General features: G+C 38.1%; 2 protein-coding genes across 5 annotated transcripts; one reads left to right on the top strand and one right to left on the bottom strand.

Moving 5' to 3' along the window:
* Positions 1-586: 586 nt before the first annotated feature.
* Positions 587-5,967, top strand: UXS1 (UDP-glucuronate decarboxylase 1). Of its 4 annotated transcripts, none has more exons than XM_010032692.3 (13): positions 587-741; positions 1,261-1,393; positions 2,344-2,430; positions 2,615-2,702; positions 3,245-3,336; positions 3,521-3,585; positions 3,666-3,754; positions 4,141-4,218; positions 4,326-4,419; positions 4,544-4,610; positions 4,712-4,775; positions 4,859-4,899; positions 5,396-5,967. In XM_010032692.3, the coding sequence occupies exons 2-13, from the start codon at positions 1,304-1,306 to the stop codon at positions 5,579-5,581; spliced, it is 1,041 nt and encodes a 346-aa protein (XP_010030994.2). In that variant the 5' UTR covers positions 587-741; positions 1,261-1,303; the 3' UTR covers positions 5,582-5,967.
* Positions 5,968-6,180: 213 nt separating this feature from the next.
* LOC104420917 (methionine--tRNA ligase, chloroplastic/mitochondrial) lies at positions 6,181-13,247 on the bottom strand. The gene is made up of 12 exons (XM_010032690.3): positions 12,861-13,247; positions 12,116-12,259; positions 11,853-12,002; positions 11,490-11,657; positions 10,342-10,466; positions 9,799-9,892; positions 8,762-8,860; positions 8,286-8,466; positions 8,072-8,187; positions 7,317-7,472; positions 6,818-6,946; positions 6,181-6,697 (listed from the first exon to the last, which is right to left on the bottom strand). Exons 1-12 carry the CDS (start codon positions 13,152-13,154, stop codon positions 6,575-6,577), a joined length of 1,779 nt encoding a protein of 592 aa, XP_010030992.2. The 5' UTR covers positions 13,155-13,247; the 3' UTR covers positions 6,181-6,574.
* Positions 13,248-22,227: the final 8,980 nt, after the last annotated feature.

Raw genomic sequence — 22,227 nt, forward strand, 5'->3', positions numbered from 1 at the left:
GAACCTTTTCATTTTTTTAAAGCAAAATAATTTAGTAAAAAATGAACAAAGGCAAGCAAGAGAAGGCAAGTTATGAACAAGTTAGGATAAGCCACAAACAAGTAAGGAGGGGGAGGAGTCAAGAGTGAGAAAGAGTTGTGAAGTGATGAAGTGAGGTTAAAGAAAACAAGGAAAAAGAGAGAATGGAGAAAAAGATTTCAAGAGAAAAATTAAGATTTTTAGACTTTATGAAATCAGTTTCAAATTCAATCCGATCGGTCCGATTCTCGAATGATTTTTCGCTCGAAATTGAGAATTGGGAAGTTAAGAACTGGACAAGGTTCAAAGGGAATCAGAAGCCAAACCGGTTTTCAGAGTGGTCCGATCTAGATCTCTAGGAAAACCGGTTCAGTAGGACAGCCCATCCAAGAATATGCCATGGACAGGACAGGAAGCACTGGAAAACAGATAGGCCCATGACGTGTCGGGTGAAGATCGACTAGACCGGCATTTCTGACCGTCGGATCACCTCAGCCTCGCCGCCTGGTTCCCGCATTACACGGCCGCGATTCGCTCCATGTCGTCACGCAAGAGAGAGGGGAAAAAGAAGAAGTCCGTTCTAATCGCAGAGTATAAATTCGCGCGAGTCACACTCTCGTGTCGTCGCTCGTCCTCCCCGAATCTCGCGAATCTCTCTGTCTCGATCGGCGAAGACTTCGCCGTCGTCGTCGTCGTCGTCGTCTCTCCCGATCCCTCTCGAAGGTGAAATCTCGACCGGCGATCTCGCTCCGCAACTCCCTGAGTTTCCCCTCGTGCATGCGAGATTCAGATCTTGAAATTATTTAGAGTTCGGTGGCAGCTTTGACGTCGCTGCGGTGCGGTGGCGCTTTCGGCGTTCGCTGTCTCTCTTTTTTTCTTCTTTTTTTTGGGTCTTTGTTTACCGTGCGTTTTGAGACCTCGTGTTCATTTGTCAACTCGCTCGCCAACCGAAGGGTCGGTGTCGTTTGGTGGTGAATCGGCGATGTGCGAGCTAATTCCCCTGTTCTTGATCTGCTTATAAAGTAGTCATTTCAGCGGTTGGGTTGATGAGAGGAAAAAATAAGAAATCCCCGAAGATCTGAGAACCCTTTTGGGAGAGGTTTCGTGGGTTCTCGATTTCGATCAGGAATCTTTCTTGTTGGTTGTGCATTTTGGTTAGTTGGGTGTGTCTTCGTTTCCTGCGTGGGAAGACGAGCTCGCAGTGGTTGCTTTAGCCTTGAGATTGAATTGTTGTCGCTGCAGGGTTTGAAGTAGCAAGAGGAGGAGAAGGAGAAGAATCTGAAGAATGGCTAAGCAAGCTTCCAACGGTGAGAACCACTCGGTTGCGAAACCGCCTCCGACTCCGTCTCCTCTGCGTTTCTCCAAGTTTTTCCAGGTAATTGTAATGATGAGGCGGTATGTTATTTCCTCGCCTTGAGTTCGTCATTACTCTTGACCATGATATTTTTGTAGTCGTGGAGTGTGTCGGTGAAGTTTATTATTAGCTGTTTTTCTTTTTGGCGTCTTTTGTCTCTGTCTATCTGCTGAGACACATTCGGTATTTTTATGCGGTGGGACAAACATTTTTGAGATAGTGTTCTGTATTGGAATATGAGAACATGAATTTTGAGAAGTTTGCATATCGCATGCACTCTGTTTCTCTAACTGAAATAGTGAATGCGCTTCTTTCGATGGATCAGCAAGGTGTTACTCAAAGGGCACTGAATTTAGGGATCCTGAACTAGTCAAGTTCATCTTTTTATTGGAACTTAATGGTTTTATGGGTTTCAATAAGGAAGATAAATCACAAGTAGAATTATTTGCGTATTTCCAAAATGGAAGGTTCCTCTCTGCCCTCCTTGCCATGATTGGATGTTGTCTTGGTGGATGAACTGATTTCTTTCTTTGCATCTGAAATTTGCAATTTGAAGTCAATTAGCTTCTATTTTGAAATGGCTTCCAGTTCTTCCGAGAGTATGTATATATCAACTTTTCATGATATTAGAATTGGTGTCATAAATTAGTTTTAACTGAAATAGTTCTCTTCATCATTTACTAACCTTGGTTTATCTTTAAAATCATTGTACAGTTCTGTCTACTTGGTGTGTCTGGGATGGTATTGTTGCTGAAAGTTGGTCATTTTCCATTGGCTTTTTGTCTGCCATGTCTCTTGTTTATTTTGGGCTGCTCTTGTTCTGAAGTTTTTGTCTATTTGTGAATTTCTCTTATTAATTCATATTCAGGTGTATGTGTTTTTGGGCTACATTAGCCATTTATGAACCAAATGATTTTGGTCATTATGGTATATTTTTTTTTTACTGGACCTGTGGGGTTTTTGGTGTGCAGCCAAATATGAGGATTCTCGTTACTGGAGGAGCTGGATTTATTGGCTCTCACTTGGTGGACAAGTTGATGGAAAATGAAAAGAATGAGGTGATTACTTTCAGCAACTAAAGTGCAACCTTATATATATAGGGACCAATATTATTGAATTTGAACTTGGATTTGGGATTGATGCCTTGAAATAGCAGGCTGGGATTGGGAAAATCCGTTTATAAGGCAAGATAAATCAGATCTTATTGAGTTTTTAACTGATGCACATGCTTTCATGATTCAGGTTATTGTGGCTGACAACTTCTTCACTGGTACGAAAGAAAACCTTAAGAAATGGATTGGTCATCCAAGATTTGAGCTTATTCGTCATGGTATGTCTTATTTTGGATGTCATAGGTCTATGGGTTGCAGTTGCATTGTTAGAAGTCCTCTATGTTGTTTTTCAGACTAAGAGAAGTGCTGTTATATATGACATGCTGCCACTGCAACTCAGAGGAGCGTGTAATAAGATGCTATAATGTAATTTCCAAGTCAAACTAGCATTCATGGCAGGCATAAAAAGCATTTTGAATCCAGCAAGTGATGCTATCTCCTTGTTCTATACTCACCTTGCTCATGATGTCCTAATAAATTAAAGGACCGAGAATGACATTGCCTGAGAAAAGCTAAAAGAAAATACTTTGTATGCTTGAAAGTGTATCACCTAAAGGCGATTTAAACACTGACTTTTGCCAATTTCTTTACCTTTCATCCCAACACTAAGTTCCTTAGTGAGCAATTGGCTATTGCAATTGTGAGAGATAGGCTTAGCCATCTTTTTTAATTCTACTTAAGAAAGTGAATGGCGGTGATCCCTATTTGTCAATTGAGGTTATTTGAAGATTTCATTTTATCAGGCTATGTTTTAATGCAGATGTGACAGAGCCATTGCTAGTTGAGGTTGATCAAATTTACCATCTTGCCTGCCCTGCTTCTCCAATTTTTTACAAATATAATCCTGTAAAGGTGTGTAAATTTGTCTTGTCAAGCGGTAGCCTCCTGGAATTTATTTTATTCTATTATGGGCTACAGCCTCCTGGAGTTTGAGTTTTTAGTTTTAAATCCATCTTCATGTTAATAACTTGTCAAGTGTACTCTCTCAATTTGCCATAGTATCACTGATCTGAGGTTCTAACTATCTGATATGCAGACCATAAAGACCAATGTGATTGGAACTCTGAACATGTTGGGGCTCGCCAAGCGAGTTGGAGCAAGGTTCATACCTTCAATACCTTTTTCATTGAGATATCTTCCATTGATTGGCTGCTTTTCTCATCGAATAACTATGGCTGCAGGATTTTACTGACATCTACCTCAGAGGTGTATGGGGATCCTCTAGTGCATCCTCAAGATGAAAGCTATTGGGGAAATGTCAACCCAATTGGTAAGTCTACTCCACTGACTTACTAGCTAGTCTCTTTTACAATAGATAGATAATGTTGTTGTGCATCTACATATGAATACCTCTTTTAGCAGGTTCAGTTTGTGAAAGATTGGTGTGTGCTGATTGCACATCTATATTTGGCTTCTATAACTTTATGACATTCGCTTGAGAAGTTGAAAATCTACCAACATAAATATGCTGAATAGAGATTGTTTTGAGAAGTTTTCAAAATAGTAGTGGTACTTTATGCGGAATATATGTAGGTGGAAAGGGAAGCCTGCCAGGCCGATTATTCCCTAACCAATCCACCTTTTAAGACCAGGAGCATCAGTATTCTCAGAGACTCCTATTATATTGCTAGTGACTTACTCTTTAATTTCCTTCAGGTGTTAGAAGTTGCTATGACGAGGGGAAGCGAGTAGCGGAAACCTTGATGTTCGACTATCACAGGCAACATGGTATAGGTAAAGTGCTTTCTGCTTTATCCTCTTATACTTGGTTTGTGTTTTACTTTGTTTCAGGTTTCTTGTACTAAACTATTTATACTCTGAACCTACTTATTCTGTAACAGAGATAAGGGTTGCTAGAATTTTCAATACCTATGGCCCTCGCATGAACATCGATGATGGTCGTGTTGTGAGTAATTTCATCGCCCAAGCTGTGCGGTAAGTTTCTAATGCAATGGCGGAATTTGGTTTAGACCATCTTGAAGCTGCTCTTTTTAGTGCTGGCCTTTAGTACATGTATTATTCTCATGACCATGTATTACTTTGTTAATCAATTATACAGTGGCGAGCCGCTGACTGTGCAAGCTCCAGGAACACAAACTCGAAGCTTCTGTTATGTTTCTGACATGGTAAAAGCTTTTTTCCTCTTTTTTGTGGGAATTTGGGATGCAGAGGATTATGTTTAATTGTGACCCTGTGGAGTGACTAACTCTTTATCATAACACTGTAGGTTGATGGCCTCATTCGGCTCATGGAAGGAGAGAACACTGGGCCAATTAACATTGGGAATCCAGGTTATATTAGAGATCCGCGATGCATAAGTTTGGAAATGAGTATTTTTCCATGGTCCTAACGAGGCTTTTATCCAAACCTTTAGGTGAATTTACAATGATCGAGCTTGCTGAGACTGTTAAGGAGGTACTCTCTCTCTCTCTCTCTCTCTCTCTCTCTCGATGCACCATTCGTCAGTCCTGACTGCAAGCATTAGGTTATGATGATGCATACAGTTTTAGATTCTCTCTGCAAACTGTATTTGGTTTTGGTACTTTCACCGCTCATCTGATGCAGTGATTAAATCTGCTGACAATTATCTTAACATAACCCCGAATTATGATGCTATTTAGGGTGAAAAATTACATTATCACAGCTTACTTGCTGTGAGATTTATGGACAGCATTCTGGGAAAGTACATTCTTGTTTTAAGGGGTGGCATTGGCCCCCCTATTAAATCATTGGACATGGACATGAACAGTGGACAGCATTGTAGGAAAGTACATTCTTGTTTTAAAGGACGGCATTGGCCCCCCTATTAAATCATCACACGTGGCCATGATCTGTAGAAGTACATCAGAAACAACCAGACACATATACAAACAACAAAATGAGATGATTGCTTAAAATGTGACATTTGTAGCTCATTAATCCTGATGTGGAGATCACCATGGTGGAGAACACCCCGGATGATCCGCGCCAGAGGAAGCCAGACATCACAAAAGCTAAGGAGTTGCTCGGATGGGAGCCCAAGGTCAAGCTGCGAAATGGCCTTCCGCTGATGGAGGATGATTTCCGACTGAGGCTGGATAAACCCAGAAAAAATTGAACCTTGTCGGCTGAAGGGATGGAAGTTCGTAGGCAAAATGCAAAAGACAACAAGAAATGCAAAGTATCTTGGTGGCTTCAACGCCCTTAATTTGGTCATGCATACCATCTCTAGGTGGTTAATCTATACAATATGAGGAGGTGTCCTTTATCTTTACTCTTTGTTTTTGGTTGGAACTGAAAGGTCCTGTGATGCACGAGTTTCAGTTCGGCAATATGAAGGGAGCTGCTTTTTTTCATGTATCCTGGTTTGTGATTATTTGCCTGCACCAGTATGTCCTCATTTCCTAGCAACACTAGGGTTCATCGTAATTGTGCGAGCTTCCAATTTGCATCGGCAAAGTCAATTTCTTTCGCTGGAAGAGTTTCCGGATCGTGCTTGGACTACCTGTAGATTCTTCTGGGGATATATGATTCATTTGTAAAATTTAAATATATTCAATCGCAGTAATCTGCCCTATTGTTGTCTTAGATCTCAAGATCACACCCTCTAGTTTGCTGCTTTCTTTTTAGGTCTTTTTTGACCAATAAGCTTCTCCAGAAGTTAAGTAACGTCAGTCACCATCCATGCCTCCCTCCCCACAGTAAACTAGAAAACAGTGATCCGAAGTTTGCTCACTCTATTCACTTATGAGGATTGAATGGAAATTTAACGGAAGACTCTTAAAAGAGACTATCATAAATTACACGACCAATCCTCACGGCAAAGAGTAATGCAACTAATTCAACTCCGTTTGGTGTGACATGGCCAAGTTCTTATGTAGTACTACAGATTTTCCTGCACACGCCTCATTGCTCAAATTACGATAAACTACTATCGCTTGACCAGATGCCCTTATGAGGTAGTAGTACCGTAGATTAGATTGGCACTTTTATCTCACAGTGAGTGTAAAAAAAGATCTAAACCAAAATGCCGTCAAGAGCAAGATTATGCCCATCTGTTTGGTGTTTTCTAAGGAAAGTTCACTCCTGAATTGGGGTTACTCCATGTTGCTTATCTTCCCGCCCCAACTTTGGTACTTGAATCCTCTTCGACTTTGTTCTCTATCCTTGCAAAAACTGGTTTGGGTTGTGCCATGACCTGACCGCCCTTCAATCCGCCCCATCTCGTATCACTCTATAATCAAGGAAAAGCCACAAAAGAAAGATTCAATCAGTGAAGGAAATCAGGTACCAAATCCATGTACGAGGCAAAAGGTATAGCTGACTAAAGAGAGAGAGAGAGAGAGAGAGAGACCCAAGTTGCGGTGTTGAATTGATCTGCTGAGTAGCCCAGTTGCTCATATATTCTGAGACATAACCTGGGAGTAACAGGAGATAATGCAACAGCGATGATCCTCATTGCTTCCAGCACAATCACCAGATCCTAATTAGGGACAGGACCGTCAAAACTTAAATTCATAAAAAGGTACATCAATAATTTAACTGGAACACAAGGCATGAACACTGTAAGTTCGCTTAACTGAAAATGGATAGTAAATAGTGAGTTGTTTCAACCTAAAAAGGAAGATTTTCCAGCAATCAATCAAATTGGCGAGGTTCTAAATCCAGCAACTCGACAAGAATCTCATCTTTTCCGAGATCATTCCTTAAGAGCAGAAGTTACTATTTCGAATTCTCCTAAGGAGTTCAAGTATTGGAACAAAGAAATGCATGGTCAATGCAGCTATAATGGTGTTGAATTGTCTTATATTAGCTGAAAATTTTCTGGGAAGGAGAGACCAAAAAGGATTAACCTTTGCCGCAGCTTCTGAAGCAGCACCCCCTTGCTTAAATAGAGACCACGGTGCACGTTCATCAATATAGGAGTTCCCAGAACTTCCGATTTCTAGAACAGCTTCACATGCTGTGGAAAGTGATAGGTTTTCATAATGTATTCGTGCCTTTCCAACCTACAAAATAGAACAATGACTGGTAGAACATAAGCAGTACTAAATAGCAGAATCTTGTAAACTGACCCTGATGGTAAAAATTGAAAGACATTCTTAACTAACAACTGAAGAGAAATGGTCACCATGGAAGTTTTCATGACGCAAATGAAATACAGCAACCAAAACAGGGCATTTTGCTCATTTGATAAAAGAACAGATGTCATTTAGAAGATATACCAAATGACAATTTTTGTGATCCCGCTTCAACTTTAGTCCCAAAGCAAAACAGATACAAAATGGTGCAGTCATCAACAAACAAGCAAATGAATATATAATTGGGCACATTAATAAAACATCATTGTCACACAAAAGAGGGGAAAATATAGTGCAAACTAAAAATCCATGACTCCATGTCATGAGCAATTTTTACACTAGCATGAATTTATAAAGTATCGAATAAGTCTCTCTGCTTGGCCAGGGGAAGCAACGGTCTTTGATTAATGCACAAAAAGATGGTACAATGTTCAAGAAAGTGTGATAATTCACAGATACATTTGTCCTAGGAGTCCCATGGTACGACTTAATAATGCCATAAGATTCAAATGAAACACAAGCATTACCAGCATCTCCACTCTGTCCTTGAATGCATTTCCGTCAGCAGCAGTGGCTGAATCCACCACCAGTGTGGATTTGCAGTTCTTTCTCAGAAGCCCAAGCGTGCGGTTCAGAAGATTACCTGCAGAACAGAAGTTAGGAGGTATGCACAACTTAATAATGTATGCTAAACAGTAATGCCTGAAAGGAAAATAGAACAAAACCCGGTACTAGAATTACCGATACTATTGGCAAGATGTGCATTGACGGTATTGATAAAACGATCCTCAGAATAGTCACCATCACTGCCAAATTCCACCTCTCTGACGAAGAAGTACCTGACAGCATCAGACCCAAATCTATGAACCAAATCATTTGGTTCAAGAGTATTTCCAAGTGACTTCCCCATCTTCATACCATCCTAAAAGTTAAAACAAACTGCATGAAATAAAAATTAGGTATAAGAGATGAAGTAGCAGGCAGCCAAAAACTGGTTTATCAAAGCCAGCAGAACTTAATTAGATGCAACCCAACCACCGACACAACATTCACAGCAACTCTGACACACCCCCCCAAAAAAATAAAAAAAGGAAGATAAAAACATACAACTCAAAGTAAAGCAAAATCATGTGATGATTACATCTTGCTGCTTCACCATAAGGAATCAATAAACCAAATCACTAAAGAAAACAATGTAAGTTTTATGGTTTGACTACCTTCGTCAGGAATCCATGGCCAAAGACTTTTTTTGGAAGACTTAAACCAGCAGACATCAGCATAGCTGGCCAATAAACTGCATGGAAACGTAATATATCCTGTGAAGAACGAGAGGAAATCGTATATGTCATCGTAGCCCAAATTAGTCCAACAAAATAGGAGAAAAAGCCACCCACTCATTCTACAGAAGCAAAATGAACACATCTGAGGTAAGAACATGATAAGTCGACACTAAGAAATTAGCCATTTAGTTGAATGTAATCCAAGTCCAGACTTCAGTATCTTTTTCTTTTCGTTCAAATGTTTAAAAGCTGGAAAATGCTTAGGGATTCATGTAGCCCCATTTAACATCTAAAGGTTTGGCTCAGTTTAGTAAGACTAAACAGCAGCCTTACATCAAGTTAAGGAAAGGCACAGCACTACAATGCCATTACAGTCAGCTAAAGAAATATTTATTGAAGGATATCAGACTGAAACCCTATAAATGGTTATCAGAGTTCACCTGATAGCTGTCCAGTATAGCACATTAGGCATGATGGCAATGTGAGGCGCGAAGAAGAAAGATAAAGGTTTTTCATTCTTTATGTAAATGAATGAGCATATGGGCGAAGTATAAGCAAAAATGGCAAACTCAGACCAGCAAAAATTTGTATTTTGTGCTTAGGGGAGACGCATCACTAGAATCTACTAATTTCCGGAAGGGGCAAAAAAAAAAAAAACTACTCCTTATCTTTTGCTTTAACTCCCTGGAGATAAGTCTGGCATCCAATAGTTAGAGCTACAAGCAATGCAATAAAGAGGGAGTAAAATGCTTCAAAAAAATTTTGAGTGGGGATGAATCCAGTAAAAATATGGAGGACATGGAACGAAAATATGAAAGCATAGAGAACTACCTAAGATATCTAAAAGTTTCACAATGATTAATAAAAGATATATTGAACTTTCTCACAATGTGTAAACTAGGGACAAAATTCAGTAAACAGAGAACATGAAAAAAATTAAAAGGAGCACACTTCAGAGCAAAGCTATGGCTTACCTTGCCTATAAGATGTAGTGAAGCAGGCCAGCCTAAAGAAACAGTATCCTGCAAATCCGGTTGCTCATTTTCCCCCGAAAATGCAGATATATAACTGTTCAAAGGTAGAAAAAAGTGGTGATTAACAAAGTGTCAGTAATGCTCAATTGCTCACCTAGCCAAGTAAAAAGAGCCAGTGGATGCTTAAGATGCATTCCAAGTGTGACAACAAACAGCAGCGCTCGTACTTTTCACAAAATTGATTGACCTATTGCATTCTACTTGCAGTAGCAATTTCTAGGTTTTTTAATGAATAAATACAAACAATGCAGCAGACTAATTTAATAGAAAGTCAATTTAAGCAGGACAGAAATCTTTCCCAGCAGTTGACTACATAGCCTTGTGCTTGAGGCATTGTGAAAGTATGTCAGCATGCCAATAACTGCTCTCTTAAACTTTTGATAAGGACAATGAGACAAACATAAGTAGTTGTGCTTGCTATTATAGGATAAAAAACAAATTTCTTAGGTAAAACCTCATTCAGAAAGATGAAAGATGATTTACCCCAGTAAAGCATCAAACCAGACATAGATTGTTTGCTTTTTGTCATTAGGAACTGGAATACCCCAATCAACTGATGCGCGAGAAATGGAAAAATCTTTTAACCCACTTCTAATCCAACTTTGCACCTACAGAGAAGTTCAAATAAATGAGGTTCAGTGGATTAACATTAAAGGAAAAAGTAGTAGCTAATTGTAAAACTATCAAAAAACAATTGTTCTTTTTATTGGCACTCAAAAGGAGATACTTTTGAGTTCCTAGAATGGTTATAGTTGATGTTGATGGATTCTTGGCCCTGAAAAAAATGCTCAATTATGTTTTCACCTTTATTAGTAGAAAAAGAAGGCTTCAAAGATAATATGAACTGAACCACCTTATTCATGTCAATTGAACAAGCAAGCTGCTCAGCTTCATTCTATCCTAAGTGAGATGGCATGAAAACATGCCTTACAAACCTCTTCCACTGATTGTGATACAAATGAAAGCCAACAACATCACCAAATAATAGATACTGCGACTCATCACCGAACGGCCACTTCAATTGATTTGAGTTATGCCATAGCAAAACCTTCAGCTTTTATGACTGATTTCATCGTAAGACCCCAAGTTTGTGAATTATCTCCTCTCCTAAATAGTGACTTGAGAATTCTAAAAGCAGTAGCAGTAACCCCTCATGTTTGAAAAGTTTCAAAACACGGTCCAATACAGATTATGGCACTGTCCAGTAAGATGATCTTTGTTTTAAAGCCTCTTCATGTCAATGAAAATATTCTCCTAATTATCCAACACACTCCACAAGTAGCAATCATCTACTATGGAAGAAACAAAATAGCAATCATCCATGGTTAAGAAGGAGGCCAGATGTGCTTCATTTCCTTTCTTTTCTGCATAACTTTACTCTTTCCAGTCTACTGAAAAACTCAAGTAACATATCAAGCTTGCCTACAAATTTGTAAAAACAGAAATCGCAGAAGGAAGACATTTGTCTGAAGAGGCTACCACAGTCATCCAACTTTTATTAAAGCTTTGCTCACTGTTCTAAAAGCGATGCCCAACTCACATCAAGTGCATATAACAAGATTAATTCAGCTGAAAGAAGACAACAATGGAACATTGCCTTTCTTAAATAGAGAGGTTAGACATTGTCTCACCTCATTTAAACGAAATGGTGGCTGTATGAATTCTGGATTCTCTTCCAAAATTTCTTCCAAGGATTTCTGATACTTTGATAAGGCAAAAAAATAGTTATCCTCCTTTCTGCGGACACAGGGCTTCAGATGCATAGGACAACAGTTGTTATCCAGCAGATCTTTCTCATCCTAGAAAACATGCAAAGCCAACAACATTATTCTATGGCTTGTAATAAACTAGAAAGATCCTTTGTATTCTTTTTTCTGGAAAGAATTAGCAAAGGTAATAGCACTAATTGCACTGGAACAGTACCACTGACGGTCACAACCTATAGATCTGTGACCCCCAGAACAACATTGACAATGTAAGGTTTAAGGTCTTACCTTGTACTCTTCACAGTTGATGCAATATAGACCTTCGTAATCAGCTCGGTAAATGTCGCCATTCTCAAGGACCCTAGAATAGAACTGCTTAACAATTGCTTCATGTTTAGTATCAGTTGTCCGAATGAATCTATCATAAGCTATGTCCAACTGCATCCAGAAAAAAGAGAGGAACCACAAAGAATGTGAGCCCAGCATTAGAGCATGCACTATCATTAAGTCTGTCATAAATAAGAGAAAATGGTTAGATAACAGGCCATTACATCTTTCCAGAGAGCCTTGTAAGCTTGTGAAATTACGTCACAGTGTTCCCTAGGGCTTGAACCACAGGCACTAGCAGCTGTAGCAATCTTCTCACCGTGTTCATCGGTGCCTGTGATAAATATAACCTTTTTACCCAAGAGCCTCTGCCATCAAAAGGAAAAGTGAAGCAGAGTCATCAAGAAATTCTCGACTTGACAAGATCACAGAACAAGTCACTCCATTATCAAGACATAGCAATTATTAAGTAGAGAATCAAAAAGAATTATAAGTGTAAGCCTTTTAATCTGAAGTGACAGAACTTAGAACCAAGTCATTGTTTATGTAGAAGCCATTCCTGGAACCAATTTTCCAATCCAAACCCAGCTTAAACAAAAGAAAAATCAAATCTTGATGAATAAAGTGCATTAGCTTACCACGAAGAACCAATGTTAAAGAACGAATTACGAAGCAATAGCTTTGTCCGTGGAACAAAACTCATCCCCACCAGCTACAGGCAGACTCATTCATTTGCATCAAGGCAAAAGTTCAACCGCAATAAACCAGTACTCTTCATTCCTATCTACTCTGATAAAAGAAACAACCGACTATTGACACTGATCTCTACTCTTAATGACACCAAAAAGAGGATCAAGAAACATGGGTTTTGCCTTTACCGACGCCCACAACTCGCAGACAACCAAAAAACAACGAAAAAACAAAAAGGAACGTCGGCAACGAAAGACGAACAATGTCCGAAGGCAAAACCTGGAAGCGAGCGATGGCATCAGCAGCAATGGTGGTGTAGGCGCTGCCCATGTGAGGAGGGGCATTGACGTAGTAGAGCGGCGTGGTGAGGACAAAAGGGTCGGTCTCCGAAGCGCCGTTGCTCGAGCCAGCGCAGCACACAGCTCCACGAGTCGCCGCCGCCGACGAAGAAGGAGAAGAAGAAGAGAAAAGGGCGTGGCGGAACTGGAGGCGGGGCTTCGAAATGGAAGGCCTGGAGGCCACGGCGTGCCAGGGGCTCGCGAGCCACGCGCCGCAGCTTATCCTCGCCGCCATTGGCGGAGCAGGCGGAGGCTTCGCGCCGGTCGAAAGATCGAGCAAAGGCTTATCGCTGTTCGGTTCCTCTCTGCCTGCGTACAAGATAGGCGCTCCTTCGGACGGGAGGCGTTCGGGTGCTCTGCTCTTTTTATCCTCCGGCGCCCCGTTTCCGATGCATCGACCAATCAAATCTTTTTTTTTTTCTCACGACTTCTCTAATTAATACCATTAATTTCTAATATAGTTTAATCAGAGCTCATCTCTTTGATTACATGTAGGATTTTTTTTTTTAAATTAATCTTTTTCTTCCTCTGACATTTTTTTCTTGAATATATATATTGGCTTATTGTATTTCCTATTTTGATATTCCCCAACTTTTGTCACATATAATCCAAATTTTTTTCAATAAATTAAAGAGTTAATACGCTAAAAAAAACCAAAAATTGGTACATTTATAATAAATTTATCCTAAACTATTTTTTTAACTACCAAAAAATCAAATCGGTATACCTTTGACAAATTTACCAAAAACTGACACACTTGTAACAAATTTACCCTCTATTAATTTTCGTTAAATTTTATTGCCAAATTATTAAATTAAATGACACGTGACAATTAACTAGTATATCAATTTGAGATTTTACGCGCACAACTGAGTTAATGGTCTACTTAATTTTGAATAGAATTATTCCATATGAAAATGTAATAACATGCTATTTGTGGACACAAAATGTCTGTATTCTCTAAGTACAATGCGCACTCTTTAGCATTGTTGAAATAATTAAATAATAAACAACACATTTATTTAACAACTTAAGTTTTTAAAATAGTTGATTGTGATATTACAAAATCTCATATAATATCAAAGTTAGAGATCCTGAGTTTGAATTTTTCTAGCCCTCATTTGCCTCCCAATAAAATTTTCACAACTAATACTAGGCAAAATATTAGACTAAGAGTTATAGCAACTAAGTTTGAATCTTTCCAAGTCCCATTTGCCTTTCCAATTAAATTTTCATGCTTAATTTTAGGCAAAAGACTAGACTAAGGGTGCGTTTGGCACCAGCTTTGCCAAGTACCTTTGGGTACTCAAAGCCCATTTGCCCAAATATTGGGTGTTTGGGAAAAAATTTACACCTACCTTGAAGAAATGCTGACCTCCCAAGGCTGAAAGCCCAAGGCAGGTGAAGGGGTGCCTTGGGCTTTCAGCCTTTCTCGCATACAAGTGATACCGTTCACTTTTTTTATTTTCTTCCAAAAATATCCTCGCCTACTCTCGATTTTTCTGGTTTTGCCCTCGTTGTTGTCTGTTCATCTTCTTCTCCGTTGAAGGCCGACGATGTGTTCCTCGAAGCCGTGGGTGAGTGGCCGCCGACGGCTCGGCATGGTTGCGGTGGCCGTGCGACCGTCGCCGGGGGAGTGGTGCGACCGCCGCCCCGTCCGGGGTCGCGGCATCGCGTGGGTCGCGGCGAGGTTTGGGTCGCCGACCTTGCCGCGACCCAGATCCGAGGGCTGCGAGGTCCTCTCGCGACCTCGCCGCCGGATTCTTGGTCACGGCGGTTGCGGAGGTCGCGCGACCTCGCGCGACCCGCATCCGGGGCGCGCGGTCGCGTGACCCCACCGCGACCCGGATCCGGGGCCGCAAGGTCGCGGGGACCTCGCCGCCCGGATCGGGTCACGGCGGGTCGCGGGGACCCGCCGCCCTAGATCCGGGTCGCGGCGGGGTCGCGGGGCCTCGCCGCCCCAAATGCGGGTCGCGGCGGGGTCGCCCGACGTCCGGAGACCCCGCCGATGGTTTTCGGTGTTCGCCCGACGTCCGGCGACCCTCCGTGATGGTCTTCAGTGGTCGCCCGACGTCCGGCGACCCTCGCCGATGGTCTTCAGTGGTCGCCTGATGTCCGGTGACCCTCGCCAGTGGTCTTCGGTGGGACGTCCGCGGCCACTTGCCCTTCCCGACCATCCGCCCTTCCGATCAATTTTTTATTTATTTTTCTTTTGATAATTTTTTTTATCACCAAAGCACTTTGCAAATATAATTCCTCCAAACACCATTTTGCACAAAGATACTTCAAATGGGCTTTCAAACTACAATTTTACCAAACACACTTTGCATTTTGGAAAATACATTAAACTCAAAGGTCTTTGCATTTTGCTAAGGACTTTTCCCAAAAGCGTTCCCAAACGCACCCTAAATGTGAGGGAAATGTTGAAATATTTAAATAATAAATAATGCATTTATTTAACGATTTAACCTTTTTCTCTCATTCATAAATCTCATCTTAGTATTAGAGCCTTCGAGCCTTGTTAAGCCTTTTATTTCGTTCATAAATCTCAACTTGTTATCAGAGCCTTTGAGCCTTTATTCCTATGGCAACCTAAGTGCACCATGTGCATGCCAAATAAATTAATCCCCACATCTCAACAGTGTTCACTTTGCGCACACAAGTCTTATTTGAGGAAGTAGTTAATTGAGTTATTCCACAATAGTCGGTGGTTTGATGCTATCCACACCAACTGCGTTGCATAATCTAGCTTTTTTCATGGAGGAGGCTTTCTTTCGATACTAATCACATAGGTCACATCACTCAATAACTATTTTTCCAAGTTAGCCATATAAGTCATTTGATGCTACAACACTAGTTGTATAGGTCGCGTCGCTCATTTACTATTTTGTAAGCTAGTGACGTCGCCACTTGCTATTTCCACTCTAATCCTCAAAATTTTGCACAACTTGCCGCCCTCAAACAATCAAGATCTAGAGGATGCTACCTCACACACTGCCCCACCATGGATCAACAAGACTGCCCCGCAATGTTGTTAGAGGAACAAGTTTTTCGTGGCACTATTTGACGTTAATTCAAAGTCTAAGTGACAATGTCACCTTAAGTTTGAGAAAGGATGTTAGAGATATTAAGGGTGTTGGCAATATTAAAATATTTTTTAAAATGATTTAAGATATTTTTTCTAATTTTCTACATCTATTTTGATTATGCATTTCTGATTTGATTTCATTTTATTTCCTCTCTCTAGGCCTATAAATAGGCTCTTGATATACTCTTTTCAATATATTGAAATATACTTAAATCTCTTATTCTCTGTTTTGCATTCTTATTTCTAACTTGCACGAAGTCTGATGCATGTGAAACGTTTGGTTCGTATGCATTTAGTAAGGTTCTACCCATGAAATAACGAACGTAATTATCAAAGTTACCTTGCAATTAGCGCAAGAAAGAATAACTCACGTCTTCCTCGCTATTATAGAAAAAATATGTCCCCATCAAAATTGCAAGATGAGGCACCTAAGATGCCATCGATTTTCAGGCTTGTTCAGAAGGAATTGGGGTTGAAATTTTTTGCATTGAGAAAATTATTCAAAAAACATAAAAATATTTTATGGCTAATAATTTAGTTCTAAACTTTTTAATTTCGGTTAATTTAAACACAAACATTTTTACTATTTGCCAATATAGTCATTTTTATCAATTTTAGCTGAAAATTACTAACGTAGTGGTCTAATTAGTTTGGCACAATGCTGACTTTGATGATTTTTTCAATTTTTGAATGATATTCTGAATTTTTATTTTTTTACATTTACTTATCTATCTTCTTTTTCTATCTTATTTTTCCTATTTCCGTTAACCGATCACCGATGGATGAACCCTTGCAAAATTGGTCAAATTGACTACGTTGGAAGTTCGTCAGAAAGCTCAAAACTAAATTGACAAATTATAAAGTTCATAATGGGTTGTGGACTTTTTGGACAATTATCTCCTTTGCATTTGTCTACATTATATAGATAGACTTTTATATACAAAGATTTCATTAACAACTACTTGGAAGTTACTTTCATCCTCATGTTGGATGTAGCTGATTGAAAAAAAAAAATCTCTAGGTATGATTAACCTCCTTAAAAAATCCTCCTATTTTTAAACTATAATCTCAAACAAATAATAATAATAGTTGTTTTAAAAATAGCAATTAAGCCTGGATGAGCCGGCAGATGCACCCCCTGCATCTTTTCTAACAGAGAAGAAACATGTTTAGAACTGGTAATCCGTATTATGTCGTTTTGAAAAAAGGGCACACGAATATGACCAATTCATACACGATACATTTTTATACACGTGTCTTACTACTTTGACATGAATAGATATCTAACAAAGTGGGTCATAATGCTAGTAGGGACTAGTTTTGAATGTTCAACATTTGGCCAAATGTTGAAACTTATTTTTTTCTTCCAAAACTATCATCACTAATTTTTCAAATTTTTGATTTTGCTATCGTTATTATTTTTTTAAATGCTAAAAAAATCAAATATATATAAATGCTAAAAATATATATTGGTCTTTTTAAAATATATTTAAACATTTTATTTTTTAGCATATATATTTGATTTTTTTAACATTACTGTCAAAATTTATATTTAAAAAGTTGCATACATTATTTTTTTAATTTTAAACAAAAAATTTAAAAATTCTGACAAAATTTGGTCTATTCTTTAATATATATATATATATATATATATTAGAGATGAAATGGGGATTTGTCAAAAGGTTTTTCAAAGGGGATAAATTTTTTTAAGTATATGTTGAGATAATGGAGATGTATAATTTAAAGGATTTATCTTTCTTGAAGATTATAGTAATTCTCTTTTATCATCTCTATATATTTTCATGGAGATGTATAATTTAAATGATTTGTTTGGATATGACAATTATAAATTCTCCTTATTGGTGCTTTATAAACTTCACTGTATATATATTATGTTTATGATTTTTAGCATTACTTTCAATTTTATATTTAAAAATTTACATTAAAATTAAAATTAAAAAATTTCGATGAAGGATTTGATCTTTTTAAAATATATACATATATATGTATTTGATTTTTTTTTTTAGTATTGTTGTCAAAAATTTTATTTAAAAAGTTGCATACATTAAATTTTTTTAATTTTAAACAATAAAAAATTTCAAAATTCTAACAAAGGGTTTGATCTTTTTTAAAAATATATATGTATGTATGTATTTGATTTTTTGGCATTATTTTCAATTTTATATTTAGAAAGTTGCATACATTATTGTTTTCAATTTTAAACAAATAAAATTTTAAAATTTCATAGAAGGATTTGGTCTTTTTTAAAAAGAAAATGTATATATATATATATTTGATTTTTTTAGTATTATTGTGAAAATTATATTTAAAAAGTTGGATACATAATTTTTTTTTCTTCAATCTTAAGCAAATAAAAAATTAAAAAATTCCAATGAAGGGTTTGGTCTTTTTTTTTTTTTTATATATATATATATATATATATATATATATATATATATATATATGTATTTGAATTTTTAGTATTATTGTTAAAATTTATATTTAAAAGTTGCATACATTATTTTTTTCAATTTTAAAAATTAAAAATTTAAAAATTTTGATGAAGGGTTTAGTCTTTTAAAAAATTATATGTGTGTATTTGAATTTTTAGCATTATTTTCAAATTTATATTTAAAAATTTGCATACATTATTTTTTCAATTTTAAATAAATAAAATTTAAAAACTAAATTTACCCAAAAAGCTTTTCAAATGTATTTTTTACCAAACGGCATTTCTCTCAAAATTGCTTCTTAAAGCATAATTTACCAAAATGAAAAGTCATTTAGACTAAACTCTTTACATTTTCTCAATGGGTTTTCAAAATAGTGAACCAAACGCACCCATCAACAACGAGTGACAAGAGCGAGTCTGGCTGTCCTAGAAGGGTGAGCTAAACGAAAAGGGTGGGAGGAGGAGAGGGAGGGGCATCTTTTTTAAAAAACCATATCATAGAGGAAAACTGGAGAGAGTGAGAGAGAGGCGATCTTGTTCTAGAGTGACTGAAAACCACATTGCCAATGCTCGCTCGACTGAGGTGCTCGGCCAAAAGGGAGGTTCGGTCATTGTTGTAGAGAATGAACATCTCGCCGCTCAGAGGAGAAAAGCCCCGTGATCTCCCTAGTGTTTTGAACCCCATCACCGCCAATTTTTAGCGAACAGATACAAAACACTTTTCCCAAAACCTCTCATTGTGAAAATTATAAGTAAATCAACACGAACTAAGTTCCCACATGAAATATGTTGTTTAGAGTTCGTATCCATCATCTTTGATCCTAGGATCACCATAAATCTCGCTAACGTACTCTGGTGGTTGGTGGTGGTCTATCGGTTGTTAGGTGCCGAACCTGCTTGGTTGAGTCATGGTCGAACGATTTCTGGTTCGAGAAGAAAAAGAAACAAGTCACAGGGAAGAGAAAGGCCATCGAGGAAGAAGTAGGGAAGAAAAAGAGGATGCAGCAGAAAAAACAAAAGAGTGAAGAAGACAAAATGGAGAGAATAAAAGAAATTAAGAAAATCATCAAAAAATTAAAAAGTTAAAATTTTTTGATTTTTTTTTAAATTTTAGGTCAGATCCGGGTAGACAGATCATATAAATAATAAAAAAAGTCACCGGGTCAGATGGGTTAATACCCTGAAAAAAGGTCCGAAACCGTTCCCGAATATAATATTATTAATAGTAATAAACATATAAATAATAATAAAAACTGAAATAAAAAATTATGACGCATAAAATCCTAAATTAGTAAAACCTGTCACGCGTGTCATTTAAAGTAATAATTTGAGAATAAAATTTAATAAAAACTAACAGAGGGTAAAAAAATTAAAAATTCAGAAATTGGTAAAAGATTTTAAAATTTTTTTTAGGAAATAATAAAAATTTTAGAAAATTCGAAAAATCATTAAAAAATTTAGAAAATTCGGAAAAATTGTTAAAAATGGGAAAATCTAGAAACTAAAAAAATAATTTTAAAAATTTTAATTTAGAAAAATAAATAAATAAATTATAAAATCGCTAAAAAATTAAAATCTAAAATTGAACAAGCCTTTAGAGCTTTACAATAGGATTCTTTGTTTTATGTTGCATCTTTTTTTTTAGGGATGACATTATGATATTTTTGTGCTTTCCTTTTATGATTATAATTGATTGCTTATTTCAATATTCTAGGTATTACCAACTTGATCTAGAATGGTTAGGCAAACCTTAAGTTTCTTTTGGATCACTGTAATGGCATTAATTAGCATATAATCAAATAGACACCGAAAAAGCATTAATATTAGGGCTAACGTAATCGAATTCTCGAGTCTAGATGTCTAGTTGTATAAATACTTAGATATCTTCCCATATCTTACTTAGTTTTTAATCGACCGAAGAGGTTAGTGGCGACTCCATTGTTAAAATTTACATAAGCTTAATTGATTTATATTTTGAACACCCAATGTCAGGCAAGGTATGAATTTGGAAAAGCCCAAATTAATGGAAGGCTTTCGAGGGGTTAGGTCGTGATAGCTTGGCGACTCATTAGAGTTTTGTTTTTAAACCTTCGAGGACGGTAAAATCCCATTCGGTTTTGGGAATCGAATATTCGGACGTGTCACAATTCATTTTTAGGACCGTCTCATCGCTACATCAATTTATTAATGAAAGTCCGAAATTTCAAGAAAGAAATTATCGGAGGAAAAATCGAAGACTGGAAGAAAATAAAAGGGAATGAGAAAAGGAAAATAATAGAAATAAGAAAATTAGGTTTTCTTATTAAAGTATTATTTCCTTTCCCTTTTTCTTTTCTCTCTCTCTCTCTCTCTCCTCTCCCCTCCCCTTCGTGCGTAGCCCTCCCCACCGCCGAATGCCCCTTGCCAAATTGAAATTGGCTTCTCTTCTCTCTCTCTTCTCCTTACTTTTGACCAGTCAAATCCTCTTATCTCTTCTCTCTCTTATCCCTTCTTCTCTCTCCTCTCTCCTCTCCCTCGTAGCCGACTTCTTCTTCTTCCTTCTTCTTTGTGCGAACCAGAAGCTGAAGAAGACAGAAGCAGCGAGCATCACCGCCAGACGAAGACAGCAGCCGCTCGTCCCGCCGCCGCACCGCCGCCCGCGCGCTCGCCGCCGTTCCGCCGTCCGCGCACGCCCAGGCCGCGCGAACCAGCCGCTGTTCGCTCCTGTTCCAGCTCCGACCAGCCACCGTCCGGCCATCTCCGGCCACCGTTCGGACCGCCGGAGCTCCCCTTGCCCTCCGCCGGCTTCCCCTCGCCGCCCTAGCCGCCGGACGAGCTTCGTCCAGCCAAGAACAGTGACTGGAAAAATGGGTTTCCAGCACTGTTCAAGGCCGTTTTGGGCCGTTTCCCGGCCCCGAACCCGAGCCGTGCTTTGGGAAGTATCGTTCCTCGCGTCGCCGCCGTCGGATTGATCCGATTTGCGCGCGATTTGGTGAGTAATCTCACTAATCTTGGATTAGTTGGCTAATTATGCTTAAGGTTGGTTTAGATTTAATTAATTATGTTTAGGTTGTTAGATTAGAATAAATTAGCAATTATTAGTCAATTGTGATGCGATTTAAATAATTTGATTGCGCAATTAACAAGTAGACGTGGTCTACTAATTATTGGAAGTGCTTCGGGAATTTTCCCGACCCTTAGTGGGCTCCAATTAGGCTTTTCGGGCCTAAGTGGATTTTTTTGTATTTAAATATTAATTTTCGGAATTAAATTAAATAATTATTTATTTTCCGGAAATTCAACTGAGATGGCCTGGAACCGGAAAATTATGCTGATGACCGTGGTGAAGTCCGTTTATTTAATCGGGCTTTATTTTTGTACTAAATTGAATTTTTAATATTTATTAATTAATTATTTTTCGGAAATTAAGATTTTGATGGCCGATGACCGAAATCTCGTGCCGATCGTCGTGGCGCAGTCCGTTTATTTATTTGAGCTCTACGTTGTATGGAATTGAATAAATTGTGACATTTTAGGGATTTACCCTAAATTGATTGGAATCGATTGAGATTGAATTATCATTGGTGAATGGCCAAGTATGTTTATTCAGCATTTATAATGCTTTGTTGAGTTAATTTAATTATTTGATTGAGTATTGATTGGTGAATGGCCAGTATGTTTATTCAAAGATTTATAGGGCTTTGTTGAGTTGTAAAGGGAGTAGAATGATGAGAGTGAATCAAGTACTGGGATCGAACCAATCGAGACACGGTGTATGGACCTACGTGG

The sequence above is a fragment of the Eucalyptus grandis genome, chromosome 10 (genome assembly GCF_016545825.1).
Source record: "Eucalyptus grandis isolate ANBG69807.140 chromosome 10, ASM1654582v1, whole genome shotgun sequence".
Classification (NCBI taxonomy): domain Eukaryota; kingdom Viridiplantae; phylum Streptophyta; class Magnoliopsida; order Myrtales; family Myrtaceae; genus Eucalyptus; species Eucalyptus grandis.

Coding starts and splice junctions, on each gene's coding strand:
- LOC104420917 (XM_010032690.3), bottom strand. CDS start 13,154: ATGGCGGCGAGGATAAGCTGCGGCGCGTGGCTCGCGAGCCCCTGGCAC. Junction 12,003..12,115: donor ACAAGGCTCTCTGGAAAGAT/GTAATGGCCTGT, acceptor TTCTGGATGCAG/TTGGACATAGCTTATGATAG. Junction 10,467..11,489: donor CACCATTTCGTTTAAATGAG/GTGAGACAATGT, acceptor ACTTCTCTGTAG/GTGCAAAGTTGGATTAGAAG.
- UXS1 (XM_010032692.3), top strand. CDS start 1,304: ATGGCTAAGCAAGCTTCCAACGGTGAGAACCACTCGGTTGCGAAACCG. Junction 4,420..4,543: donor TTCATCGCCCAAGCTGTGCG/GTAAGTTTCTAA, acceptor TCAATTATACAG/TGGCGAGCCGCTGACTGTGC. Junction 4,776..4,858: donor AATTAACATTGGGAATCCAG/GTTATATTAGAG, acceptor CCAAACCTTTAG/GTGAATTTACAATGATCGAG.